The sequence below is a fragment of the Sebastes fasciatus genome, chromosome 22 (genome assembly GCF_043250625.1).
Source record: "Sebastes fasciatus isolate fSebFas1 chromosome 22, fSebFas1.pri, whole genome shotgun sequence".
Taxonomy (NCBI): domain Eukaryota; kingdom Metazoa; phylum Chordata; class Actinopteri; order Perciformes; family Sebastidae; genus Sebastes; species Sebastes fasciatus.
Window position 1 is genome coordinate 11,486,388 of NC_133816.1, and position 13,968 is coordinate 11,500,355.

General features: G+C 39.7%; 1 protein-coding gene across 1 annotated transcript; it reads left to right on the plus strand.

Moving 5' to 3' along the window:
- The first annotated feature begins 263 nt into the window (after positions 1 to 263).
- tm4sf5 (transmembrane 4 L six family member 5) lies at positions 264 to 6,875 on the plus strand. The gene is made up of 5 exons (XM_074624769.1): positions 264 to 574; positions 1,732 to 1,812; positions 2,827 to 2,969; positions 4,927 to 5,119; positions 6,460 to 6,875. The coding sequence occupies exons 1-5, from the start codon at positions 401 to 403 to the stop codon at positions 6,475 to 6,477; spliced, it is 609 nt and encodes a 202-aa protein (XP_074480870.1). The 5' UTR covers positions 264 to 400; the 3' UTR covers positions 6,478 to 6,875.
- Positions 6,876 to 13,968: the final 7,093 nt, after the last annotated feature.

The window sequence follows — 13,968 nt, forward strand, 5'->3', positions numbered from 1 at the left end:
ATAGAACAAATGGACTTATGAGCAGGTATCAAAGGGCGTCCAGCTGCATGAACGAGCCCCCTAAACACACACAGATACCCCCTCTCCTTTCTGTATTCTGTAGTTTGTTTAGCTTTAATGTTTATCCTGCATTTTTACTTTGACAGAGTAGATGTTTTTACCCCCGCTGAGGATTTTCATTTTTTATGATACCCATGAGAAGATACACATGGTCTGAAATCAGATTGTAGGCAGCCACACCAATACTTGGCCTTTGTTCCCCTCTCCTTCCTGTTATAACTGTCACTGCCTGTGTTTGACTTACGCAGTGTGTGACAGCTTCTCACTCGCCTCCTATATTTGTTTCGCTCACTTTTTCACTGACTTTGAGAGGAAAAGACACACGTAGCGAAGTGTAACTATGTGTTGTACGGGGAAATGTGCCCGTCTGGTGGGCCTGATCCTGCTGCCGTCAGCGTTCATCTGCATGATCGCCAACCTGCTGCTGTTCTTCCCCAACGGGGAGAGTCTGGACAACGACCAAATCTCCCTCCAGGTCTGGCTCATGGGGGGGCTCATCGGAGGAGGCCTCTTTGTGAGTAAAAGATTATGATCTGTGTGTATTGCCAAAGTCTGGTTTGATGTTTTACTGTGTGTTTTATTGGGTTTTTCAGTCATTAACTTGGCTCTGTGTAAACCTATAAAATCACTTTTATTGAGTAGGGGGAATAACTGTGACCTATTTTTAGAAGCATTGGTTTGTTTTATTTCTTTTTCATCATTGCCTTACTTTTGACTCTGTGTGGACGATAATTATTTGTAAATTATTTATAATTATACCCAATTTCCTCCCAGTAAATAACTTTTAAATTGTACTTGGTATCTAGCAAAAGGCATCTTAAAATTGAAAATTAAACCTTACATAAGCACAATTTTTCTTTATGAATTCTCGAAACAGATAAAGAACAAAGTACATTAATTCAGGTACAAGTTTAAGGTATTTACACTTGAGTATTTCCATTTGATGTCACTTTATACTTCCAATTCACTATACTACATTTATCTTTCAGATAGTTGCTTTACAAAACATGTAGATGAAACCACCTAACATAAATAAAGAATTAGCTCCAACTTGACCAAGTACAAGATTAAAATAAATATATGAATATAATGTATAACACTATTTTTTCTGCTTTGAGTACTTTTACTTGTAATGGAGTATATTTACACTGCGGTGTACCTACATGTTATAATATAAGGAGAACTTTTAGGAAACATTGACACTAGAGATTAAAACATTGTCTGATCTCCTCTACTTCCTCAAAAATGACAAACACACCGACATTATCTCGACATTTTAAAGGCTGACAAGCACAATAAATATTCATAAATAGGCCTATTTAATCTCATCAATGGATCAGAGAGACCTTTGAGTCTTGTGGAGAGGACGCATCTTTATCGGCGTGATATTACAGTTTGGAACAGAGACAACCAGGAAGTTGGATTTCTTTCCTCGATTCAGGATTCACAAATATTTGCTTTAGGAGATAAGAGAACATTCACAGAGACACACGCATATAAATGCAAATGTGTAAGAAGGGATGTGTGCACTTTTATGAAGATATAAATACACACACCATTCCTACATAAATGCTTTTTTGAGAAACTCTCGCATTTAAATTACTTAAATATCACTTGTGATGAAAACTAAATGTGTCGTTTGATAAACGTTTTCTACTTTCAACTTTTCAGATCCTCTGTCCGAGCTGCTCAGCTATCAGGGCCGGGGGCAAGGGTTGCTGCGGAAATGGTTGCTGTGGCAACCGTTGCCGGGTGAGTTAAGTCATTTGAAAGATTTACATATATATGCCAGTGTGGGGAGCAGACTGAAAACGATGGGTGGTAAAAAGCCGAGAGGATGATGTCATATCAAATACCGAAGCACCATCATATTATTATATTTACTGTGCATTACTATTTAAAGTTTTTGGTAAATATATTACTGAAGTAGGGCTACGAACAGTACTCACCTCTCTTTAATTAGCAGTAAATAGACTGCTAATTGTGGAGACATTTGTAGTGAAGAAAAGCAGTGTAATCTGCTTTAATTAGTGTATTTTATTTTGTAATTTTGCACTCTATCTAATCTCCTTATTGTTGTTTAAATAATGTTTATAATAGTTTTTGTTGAGTGTGAAAGTTCCTTATTAAATTTGAATACAGTGCGCTGATGAAAAAAAAAAAGATCTTAACTCAAGTCCACTTACTTGCTTTTCCAGAGGCATTCAACCACGTTTCACTGTCTTCCTCAGCGGATGGAGTTTTCCCTCAGTTGTCATGGAGACACCTCAATATCTATCTGAGCCCTCTTGGTGTTAAGTGAGCCAACTCCGTCTGCAGAAGAAGATCATGAAATGTGGTCAAAAGCCCTGAAAAAACTAGTCAGCGGACCTTTTTTTGTGTCAAACTATTATTATTTTACATATTTATAATCTTATATAACCTTATATTTACTGATAATTTCAGATAAAGTGAGCCGAGAGTAACAGCACTCCTACTCTGACCTCCACTGGATTGTATTTAATCAAGACAGCACTTGCATCTTATTGAATTAGAATGTCAAATAATGAAACCAGACTGCCTGGGAGTGTGTTGGTGTTCGTCTTAAATCATGTCAAAGGTGTTTGTGTTGTCCCTGGTCACATTAACAGCCTTAAAGGGCAACACAGGCCTGCTTTAGTCAAGAAAAACAAGACAGACGAGAAAAGAAATCCTCAAAAAATTAACGCAAAGAGGAACCCCGTTTTAAGGACCAGTAATTCTCAATGTTTCCCATCTGTCTTTCAGATGCTGAACTCTGTGTTCTCCTCTGCTTTCGGCCTGGTTGGAGCGATCTACTGCACCAGCGTGGCCTCTGCAGGTCTGGCTATCGGACCCAAGTGTAAGCTGGATGATGGCTCATGGAAATACCCCTTCGAAGACCTCGGCACGTGAGTGATTTACCCATCATCACTCATGGAAATGTACTTTTTTTTTTGGGCATGCAGGTGATGCTGTTGAATCTCTGTTATTTCCATCAGTTATATTTACTTTAATGGATCTTTGTTAGTGCAGCAGAAGAGTTTCAGTTCTTAAGTAATGCAATATTATTAAAATCCAGTAGGTGGCAGACTGGACCAGCACTTTTTAGCTATGTGTTATTGATGAGCCTGGGAATTCAGAATAAGCAACCACTCTTCTTTCCGAGTCTTTTCATAGTCTTCTTGTCAAATGTGGAAAACAATAATGGAGAATATACTAATGCATGCAGGGATATTCTTTTTTTATGTTGATCTTGTTAAGTTATAGATTACGGTTCTTGGCTCTTTCTGTTGAGGAACATTCAATCTAGTAGCTAAATTTGGCTCCTTGCAGGCCCCGACGCCATAGGACTTAAAATAAGGCCGAGCCAAAGCGATAACGCTGGGAGGATGACACGATGGGCACCGCTGAAACATTTTACGAGCTTAGGCAGGTAAAACTGAATCACCTGATAGAGGCTCATCAGGTGATTGGGACACCCGTTAATAAATATGAGCATGTTGTTAATACATAGGCTATTGCTGTCCATGACGACAGCAGTCTAAAGGGCACCAGTGGTTACAGGGAAGGAACCAACAATACATGGTGGGATATTAATACTCAACCTCAGATTGTCCTTCCTTTAGTAAACCTCAATTTCCCCTTTTTTCTATGTGAGATTCTGCTATGTTGAACTCCTGTTAACTGTCTTTTACACAGTGCACCATGAACCAGCATTGGTTGGAGTACTCTAATATTTCCAAGTGGGCGAAAGTGATTAGTCAATTAATAGATTTGGCAATCTACAGAAAAGGAATCGACAATTATGAAGCAAGGATGCCAAACATTTGCTTGTTTCTGCCTCTCAAATGTGACGATATGCTGCTTTCTTCAGTTTTAAACTGTTGATTGAGCCAAACAAGCACTTTAACGATTTTAGATTAATAGGTAATAGAAAATAATTATATAGTTAGTTAGCAGCATATTAAAAATACAATATCTCAGTGTTATCAGTTTGCATAATATATAGGTTCTGTTCCCTTAAATATCCCTAATTTGACAAAACAATCTCTATTTTAAATATCTAATTGTAGATGTTTGTAGAAGGTTAGCTTAGCTTAGCATGAAGACTGGAAACAGGGGGAAACAGCTAGCCTCGTTCAGTTTTTAACACTTATGTTACGTTGCTTCCGTTAGTTTTACTTAGTTTACGTCCTTATTTTAAGCCCAACCATGATGTTTTTCCTAAACCTACCTAAATGGTTTTGTTGCCTAAACCTAACTGCGGGCATTTCTGAAGTTTTGTTGCAGGGTGTACAAATGACACGCTAAAAGCCTAAAATGCGTCGTCATGACATGCAAAATTCCCGTGTAATGTCGTGCTATTTATACGCCTTCCTATGAGACCGAGTTTTGGACAGAGCCAGGCTAGCTGTTTTCCCCCGTTTCCAGTCTTTATGCTAAGCTAAGCTAACCTGCTTCTGGTGGCAGCTACACATTTACTGTACAGGCAGGTGAGTTGTATATCCATCTTCTCATCTTTCTCTCGGCAAGAAAGTGAGAACACATATTTCCCTAAATGTCAAACCATTCTTTTAATTTTCCACCAATAATGATTTTGAATGTCACATTTCTCCAATAAAAGTATTCATATTTCAACAAGAACTTCTCTCTCAATTCCCCTCCTTTCTATTTTCCATGAGCTTTCTTTCTCCACTCCTCACTTGTTCCATTCACCTTCTTTACTGACACATTTTTCCTCAACTCGGTCATCGCACTTTTTCTCCCTGCACCCCAAACTAGGCCTGCTTCACACATATTTTCATTAATGCTGTTGTGTGTGTGTCTTGGACAGTGCTCACGCTCTACTGCTCTTCTCCCTTGCAGTGGTAATGGCAGCTACCTTGTAAACCAGACCATGTGGGCAATCTGTGCCTTCCCTGCCAATGCGGTGATGTGGCACGTCGTCCTGTTCTCCATTCTGCTGGCCATGGGGTTGGTGCAGCTGGTGCTCTGCGGCATCCAGGTGGTAAACGGCTGCTTGGGATGCATCTGCGGGGACTGTCGCGAGAGCAAAGATGTAGGTGAACAAGTCGTGAAACTCCAAACCTAAAACAAGTATGAAAGTAAAGTGAGTTAGGAAGAGGAGGAGAGCATGCATGCAAATCTTCAAAATGACACAATGAGTTTTGAACAGTAGAGGCTATTTCTGAGCCCAGGAGGTCATGAAAGCTACACGGAGGAGCTGGAGTGGCCATAAAAGGGGGAAGCACTAACATTTTTTATGCAATCTCATCAAACTAGACTGCTAGACACAGCTACTCTTAGTATTGCAGCTTGTTGAATGACCTGAACAGCTTCAGTGTTTCTATCAGGTCTGCCACTGATGGAAAACAGGAAAGGGAAAAAAAAGTATTGTAGTCTTGATCCTGTGTCATTTTTACACTTTTGTATGGATTAAACAAACAAGATATAAAGTGTTAATCACTGAGTTTTAGAGGTGTATCAGTGTATTTTGTTATCTTTGGACAGAGCCAGGCTAGCTGTTTCCTCCTGTTTCCAGTATTTGTGCTGCGTCTGCTGGTTGTAGCTTAAAATGTATCGTACAAACATGAGAGTGGCATCAATCTCCTCATCTAACTCTTGGCAAGAAAGCAAATTCGCACATTTCCCAAAATGTTGACACTTCGCTTTTAAAAGGAATTGGATTTTAAATCTCTCTATAAAGTCAGGCTAACTGTTCCCTCAGTCTTTGCACTAAACTAACCTTCTACTGCTGGTGTAGCTTACATTTAGCGTAGAGTGGTATCAATCTTCTCATATAACTCTGGGAAAGAAAGCAAATAAGATTAATAAGATTTAAGGCTCAAAACACCAGGTGTCGTCAAGATTCAATAGTTGAAACTTGGCTTTACTAAAAATAAACATGACTGTTGAATGAATTAATATGGGGACTGATTTGACTCCATAAAAAGGTACAATAAGTAAACTGGCAGCTCGGCAGGAAAATGGAAAAAGGTCAAAGATCATTTATAATTTCGCACATGTACTTTTGAACAGAAATATGAACACAGGTTGAAGATTAAACTCAGATTTAGCACATGGTTGAACATATAGTGAGGACTGTTAAAAAAAAGTGTTTTGGCTGACTTGCAGATGGATTCAGACACATTTCATATGCACACCCAATAAGAGACATTTAGTTCATTTGAAGGACATAACGGTTCCGTAGAGGATTCACAAACATTATTCATCATTGCACCATAAAGTTTCTCAGTAAATGCAGACACAAGAACATGTGTATTGTATCAACAAATGTCTACACATTAACATGATGCGCACATTTATTAACAACTCTGTCAGAGGTTTGCTTCCTGTCCTCAAACGTGAAATTAACATGTGACTTCTGTCCTGTTGCAGGATGAAGGTGGATTGTGAAAGTGAAGATGATCGCCCGGTTGTAACCCCCCGCCACAAGGGCCAGGAGGCATTTCTGTATTTCATACTCCGGGATACCTCTCTATAAAACATGTTGGGTTTTTTCTTTTGATACTATTTTGTCTCACACCAAGTCTGCGTCTGGCTATTTGAAATATTTCAAATCCATTATTGTGTGAATTTTATTCTATTGCCTGACTTATTTTTGGTTGAATTCTTCATTAAAGTAATTACTGAATTAATAAGTAATTTCCATACTAAAGCCATACTGTATGGATTGAACCGTAATTGTAAATAATTATATGTTTCATTTTCCTCTATTTACTGATATCAAGTGAATGTGACACAGGATGTCAAGTTATATCAGTTCTGTTAACATTAAAAACTTATTTTCCTGATCAGTTTTGTGAACTTTGCTGCTGTTTCTTTCTGGCATTGCTTGCCTCCGAAACACACTAATATTTAGAGGAACATGTGCACCAACTGAGTAACTCTATAACTCTGATTATCCAGTTGAAAAACTTCTGCAGAATCACTGTTAGGATCTCTGTCAATTACTCACCTCACGCTGCGCCCATGCAGCCAGACAGCCAGATCTAACAGGATTACCGTGTGTCGAGACAAGGTCAAAGGTCAGACTGCCCCCTGTGGACACTGTGAGCACTGCAGCTGCCTAAACAGTACACAATCTAGGTAGGTAGGTGCAAGTTAAGCTCATAATCTTTTCTACCATCGAGCTGATTCGTGGTAATTGTTACCTAACTTTTAAGTTAGTTGTAGAGCTGCACCCAGGTAAATATAGACACTCCAACCCAAAGCTCAAAGCTTAGTCTCCACGGCAGTACAGATAAAAGAGACGATGTGCGCACAGCCAGGTGAATAACAATTATGCCTTTCAGCATTTCCGTTTAGTTTGGTTTCTAATCCAAACCATACAATTCCTTTCAAATTTCAAGTTCCTGTGTGCACATACTTTCAGTACAGGGAGGGGAAATTATGTAGCTGTGGAAATGAAGGCCTGTGCCCAACACCGTGACCATCTTAACTGATTGGCCAGCTCTCTCATATAATGCACAGCACAAAGCGAGGAAGGAGCATTAGTGAGAAGGATTTGGAATAAAAGAATGGTGGGACAAAGGGAGGAAAACGGGAAGGGGGCCCGTTTCTCAGCCACTTCTCATGCAAATCGTAGCCACTCAAAGAATCCGGAGAGGCAAAGAAAGTGCTGTTTAATGGCGTGGTGGATGTAAGTCCATGCATGCAATGAGGGAGACTTGAAAGACAGAGAGAGGTTCCTCAACAGGGAATGACAGCAGGTCAAAAAGACAGTCGTTCGAGCACTAAATTCTTCTGTTATATCCGCCTTGTGCACTCGTTTAGACCCTGTGGAGAGGCCATTATTTAGAAATGTACCCAAAACTGAGCCCCCTCCTCTTTGTTATTCAGGCTTGACTGACATAACAAAGAGGAGGCAGAAGGGAAAAACAAGGTGTCATGAAGCAGAACTGGCCAGTATGGGCCGGACTAGTGAAAACAGGATTTGGACAGAGCAGGACAATAGTACAAATCAATCTGTGCAAGATGATAAAAGCTTAACATTTCTATGATAGTCCTCCTCATCTGGTTGAAATCTCCTCAGCACACCCACAACCGCAGCCTTGTCTAAAAGCAACAGTCATGCTGGCGGCACAAATATCAACTCAGACACACGTAAGTGATAACTCAGCAGCGTCCACCGCCCAATAATTATGTCAACCACACTACGAATGACCTAAGCGGAGCCACAAAGTAGACAGTCAGTCACATTCAGCGGGTCTGCTGCAAGCTTATTTACAACTCTGTGTCAACATCACACAATCGAATCTGAATTTCTACCTTTTACTTAACTTGTACTTTTACATCTCTCTGTAGAGGCATCTTGGTGTTATTTTTAAATGTGAATTTAAATGCTCTATAAATGAATTGGACTTGACTTAATTGCTCACCACGCTGCACTGATATTCAGCCAAATGAAAATGACATTTAATAGAAAAAAGCCTGTAAGTATCAGGTGTTATTTGAGTTGAACTGGTTGTAATTTCTGCTCAGGTAACAATTGCTTAAAGATGCTGACAGCACCTGTCTGTGTTACTGGCACTATATTATCATATAACCCTGAAACGTGATATTTGACACTCAGACTACACATTACCAACAAGACATAGTGTCACTTTTTCTTCTTTAGCATCATTACTTAATGGCAGCATGTGCACCGAATGAACTAGAACTGAGGAGACTGCTAGCTTTGGTCTGTGTGGAGCTGAGAGGTTTAAGTCCAGTAGGTTAAATCAAGTCATGCACAAAGAAAGCTGCCTAAAATCTGCCCCACAAAGAGGCAATCACTACATATTTGGTCAAAACTGAGTTAAGACCTTAATAAGATGAGAGTCAGCCAACCAGCAACTACTTTTTACTTCACATATTCAGAATGTATTTAATTTAACTTCTTAATAAATTCATCATATTGATTTATTGATATTTGATATTGATAAATATGGTGGGGTGGAGATGGGGTAGACAAGGGGAGAGTGTGAGGTTGATATGTTGGCTGCAAGATTTTGTCGGTGAATTTATACAAATAATAGTTTTATTTCTATTATTAGTGTTGTCATTATTATTTTTTACTGTTTTCATATATTATGTTTTATTATTATTATGTATTATTAGAATTATTTTTTTATATTATTTATTATATATATATTCAGTATGTATTTATTTTAATTATGTATTTATGTATTTTCTTATTTTTGAAGAGTGTTCTTGTGTCTTTTGACATTATGTTTGTTAATATGTTTAAATGGAAAAGAAGCATGGCAATATTATGTTTTGCCATCTTGGAAAATGATGCTTCGCAATAAACACATTTAAAACAAATATTGATAAATATGAATAGATGGATAAACAGACACCAAGCAAAACAGGTATTAGGTATTATTTAGGTTCTTTGGTAATGTTTTGGGAGTAAAATAATCAGTGTAAGATAATGTGCTCTCTTTTTTTTTCTCAATTTCACTGCTTTTGTAGTAAATGAAGTCTGCTCTTTGCCCTCGGATTACCCAGCATTATCAGCTGATCGACATGGTATGTAGGATACAACCCCTTTCCCCAGTGCTCTTCAGGATTAATGTAAGCACTGAGAACAATAAATGTATCATGGTGTAAAAACAGGGCATGGTAAAGAAACATGACAATGTACAGAGGGAGGAGAATAAAGGAGGGCGACAGAGGCTGGAACCAGCCGTGAGCGACCTCAGCCAGTCGGTCCCGGTCCCGGCTCCACAGAAGCATGCCAACATCAACAGAAAATCAACAAACTCTGGGTGTGGGAATGTCTGGAAGTCTGACGGACGAGGGTGGGAGGGAGAAAGAAACAGGGAGTTGGGGTGGGGACCAGTAAACACTCACATACTGTGGGAGGACTAGACTGGTTTGACCCTGCATTGACTTGATTTTAGTTGTTTATACAGCATTTCAATATAATGCATTTATTTTGAAATATTTTTGATATCAGGGCTGAAGAGTAACTTTAGTGGCTGGTACGCATCTTAACATATGTCCTGCGTATTTCTTTACTTTTCTTTGTTTCGGGTGGTTATTCATTTTTGGTTTGTTTCTTAGATTTGGGTTTTATTGTGTTGTTGTTTTCTTTAGAAAATGTAAGGTTTGAATACAACTGATCTCTGTAACCTGCACAGCACTCCGCCCAGGGACTACAGATGAAAATGAGCTTTTAGCTATATCTGGTACGGTATATTTTACATTGTGCTTTGTCCCTGCTAAATAAACAAATACATGTAATCAAAATGAAGGAACTATATAGGTGGAAACAATTTAAAATCAAATTCTCCTGATAACTGATACACTCATGAACACTGCATTCATAAATCTCCCTTTTCTGATGCAATGCACTGTAAGATTATGAACTTCCACATCAAATAAGATGGCTTGAGAAAAGAAATGATCCTTAACTCTCTAAGGATTTAAACCAGGGGTCTGGACCATATAAGGCGTCGCGGTACATAGCCAACAATATCAAAGTGAGAGTACATAAGGGCAGAGAAACCTCTGGTCCCTAGCGAGACTACACCTGGATATGTTGCATTTTACAAAGTTAGCATCTTAGCTGCCTGCGACATCATCATCATCATCATCACCATCAAGTCCCAGTCACTTAATCAAGACACCCTTAAGGACTGAATGTATAAAAAGGTCAAAGTGATGTATTCTCTACTGCTTTAAACACTGTTGAAGACCTGTAAAAGGTTTAAACAGGTCATTTTGGTAATTGTCTTATGAATAAACTACCTTTTTTTACTCAATTACTTTAGTACAATTTTGAAGTTGTGGCACTTTATTTGCATACTACCATTTTTGAGACTTTTACTACTTCTATTAATGCATGTCTTTCACCTCAGACTGGGTAATTCTAGATTATGCAAGAGCTACTTTTGACCCTTTTGACCCTCTCATGTCTCTCATTCTTGCTGTTCATGTCTCCCTGCACGTTCGCACTCATGCTGCTATTCCTGTCTCTCGGCCAGTGGAGCAGTGGCACTGAGGGATTCAATTACCAGAGGGGCAAAAATTCACAGGGGATGATGTCAGTATTATGACAACAATGCCGCTTTCCACTCGCCATCCAGTTTGGCTGATATCACAATGGCATTTGAGGCCAATGGGACGGTGGGAGTGATTCAGTTCCTGATATCTGAGTCTCCTCGTGGGCTCACAGGAAGCTACTGTGTTGCCTCAGTCATAGTGGCAGACTGGCAGGGGGCACTTGTCACCTTACAAGGAGAGGAACGAGTGTCTGAATGCACGGGGGTGACACCGCAGAGGGACCACTTGACTCTGTGCAAAGGTGCACCTCAGTGCAAGTTTGGAATCTGTTGCACAAAAAAGAAAAGGGCGCTTTTGTAATTCCCAATTTTCAGTTTATGGAATGGGCATCTGGGAGGTTAAAGGTCATGGGAAAAAAGGTTGATCACTCTGAAATAAGTTCCTACAGTAATTGTATCAGACAATTCATCATAAAAAGTTAGAAAACTGTGCCCAGTGAGTAACTGACAGTCCAAGTCTGCTGCTCTGCTGTCAATCATCCACGCAGTCGATTTAAAATTAGAGACAATGTCCCACTGAACTATGTCTGTCCTTCACCCACATCTGCAGGTGTAAATGTGAACATGTGAGTGAGTCTGTCATCATGTTGGGTAAGACTTTCCACATGCAACAGTTGGAGATATAACACTGACAGATAGCTTCAGTACATCTCTCACATTCAGTCCAGATAACAGATATAGTTCATGTTCCCCTTACAAACGGATTTTGTTTTTATCTTTGCTTGCAGTTTGGCATCAAAATGTACTTACAAGTACTTAGTTGGTATGTTTTTCACTTACGATGTTGGGGCAACCCATGTTGCACACCGTGTAGATTTGGAACAGTGAACTTAAAGGTACAGTGTGTAGGATTTGGCGGCATCTAGTGGTGTGGTTGCAGATTGCAACCAACTGAGCACCCCTCCGCTCACTCCTCCCTTTCCAAGACTGCGGTAACATGAGACACTGAGTGCAAAACCGTGGTAACGCCGGTAATCACCTCGCTCACTGACCATCCTTACCATAATAACACTACTTTAGGAGCAACAGAAGTCAGACGTCGGCTGGCGGTACCACGGTTTAGCACTCTGCGGCTCACATTACACAGTTTCACAAGCGTGTCGGAGAACTACGGTGGCCTTCAGGTAACGTAAAAACACGTAAGGCTCTCTCTAGAGCCAGTGTTTGGTTTGTCTGTTCTGGGCTACTGTAGAAACATGGTGGAGCACCATGGCGGACTCAGTGAAGAGGACCCGCTCCCTATGTAGATATGAAGGGCTCATTCTAAGCTAACAAAAACACAAGTTATGAAAATATAGTTATGAATATTATGTTCAATTTCTGCTAATAGAGCCCCCGAAATGTTACACACTGTTCCTTTAAAAGGAGCGCTTCAGGTACACCAACACTATACGTGTTTCTGGATGGGGAAGTACAAAAAAGAAAGTGGAAAGATAATGATCACTGATGGTGTATGTTGAAATAGAAAATCCTAGTATCTGTGTGGTTTTGAATTATAAACAGCCTTGGTTACGCTTTTGGCCTATGCATATCAAACAACCCACAATTATAATTAACTACATTCATTTTAAATACCTGACCTGAATAACTATTGTTGGACTGTGCAATGGGACACAACCTGTGCATCTGATTACAACCTGTAAATGTTCATCTACATGTATTTTCATTATATAGAACAACGCTGACGTTCTCATATGAATTCTAGTTGTTGGCAAGTCCCTGTTGCAGTCCACCGTGCAGACTCAGCCTCAGAAATGTGCCTGCTGTTACACAGACTGTTTCCTGGGTGATTTCTAACCGGCAGGCGCAGACTCACTCTGAGGCTCTCATCTTGGTAAATTTCCACTAGGACAAATACCCACCAACCAGTGAGCTGCCCTGAATAAGCCTTAAACCCAGACCAGAACAGCAATAAACCATCTAATGGGCCAAGAACAGCCAAGGTCTCCTCTGTCTATCTCTCTATATGTCTTTATAGAGAGGGTATGTGGGAATATTATAGCTCAGGACTGACTGCAAAGTCCTGATAACATGACAAATGCTTTGGTTTCACATGTTCATCACTGTGAGTAATGGCTTTGGGTGCGACTTCAGCATAGGTTGACATTTTGAGTTGATGCAATTCAGGGCATTTTGAGGTAAACCTTGAGTTTGCACGTACTGCACATTGCATTAAAATGATCTCAACCGGCTCTGCGTGACTCAGTCGTGCTGGATAGGTTGCCGGTGGCAAGAAAGTGACACCTGGCCACACCTTTACTCCTTGAAATCATAATTTATCTCTACCAGGAAGGTTATGTTTACACCTTTACATGGCTCTCACTGTGATATTGCGAAACATTTAGCGGGTTTCCATGAAATTTGGTGGACATGAGCCAAGAAACAAGTCAGTACATGTTGGTGTTGATTCAGATCTTAGATTTCTGCTATCAGGGTGTCAAAGAATGAGAATCGATTACTGTAGGTACATTTGCATGGACAAGAAATCTATTTAAATGAAAAGTGCCTTGTATTCCATAAGGTGGGTCTGAGACTGTTAATTCTTCTCGGTAGTTTTGATCCACTTCAGACTAAAACCCTCTCACTCTAACAGGATAGGTATGGGATTTCCTCCAGAGCTATAGGTCTCCCTTCACTTCAGTTCTCAAACACTGCTGTCTCACAGTCACATGTTTTAGAAATAAGCACCAAAAACGGATGCAATATAATTACAAAAAGACTAGAATCAACCACAAAGAGATTCAAAGCAACTACAAAGATGCAAAACTGATAAATACAGATATGTAACTTTTGAGTTTGGGTCCATAATAAGACACTGTGGTAAAGGTCATGG

What these genes read in the sequence shown, in the direction of transcription:
- tm4sf5 (XM_074624769.1), top strand. Translation starts at nt 401, where the DNA reads ATGTGTTGTACGGGGAAATGTGCCCGTCTGGTGGGCCTGATCCTGCTG. An exon ending in GCTGTGGCAACCGTTGCCGG is followed by an intron (nt 1,813 to 2,826) that starts GTGAGTTAAGTC and finishes TCTGTCTTTCAG; the next exon opens with ATGCTGAACTCTGTGTTCTC. An exon ending in CCCTTCGAAGACCTCGGCAC is followed by an intron (nt 2,970 to 4,926) that starts GTGAGTGATTTA and finishes TCTCCCTTGCAG; the next exon opens with TGGTAATGGCAGCTACCTTG.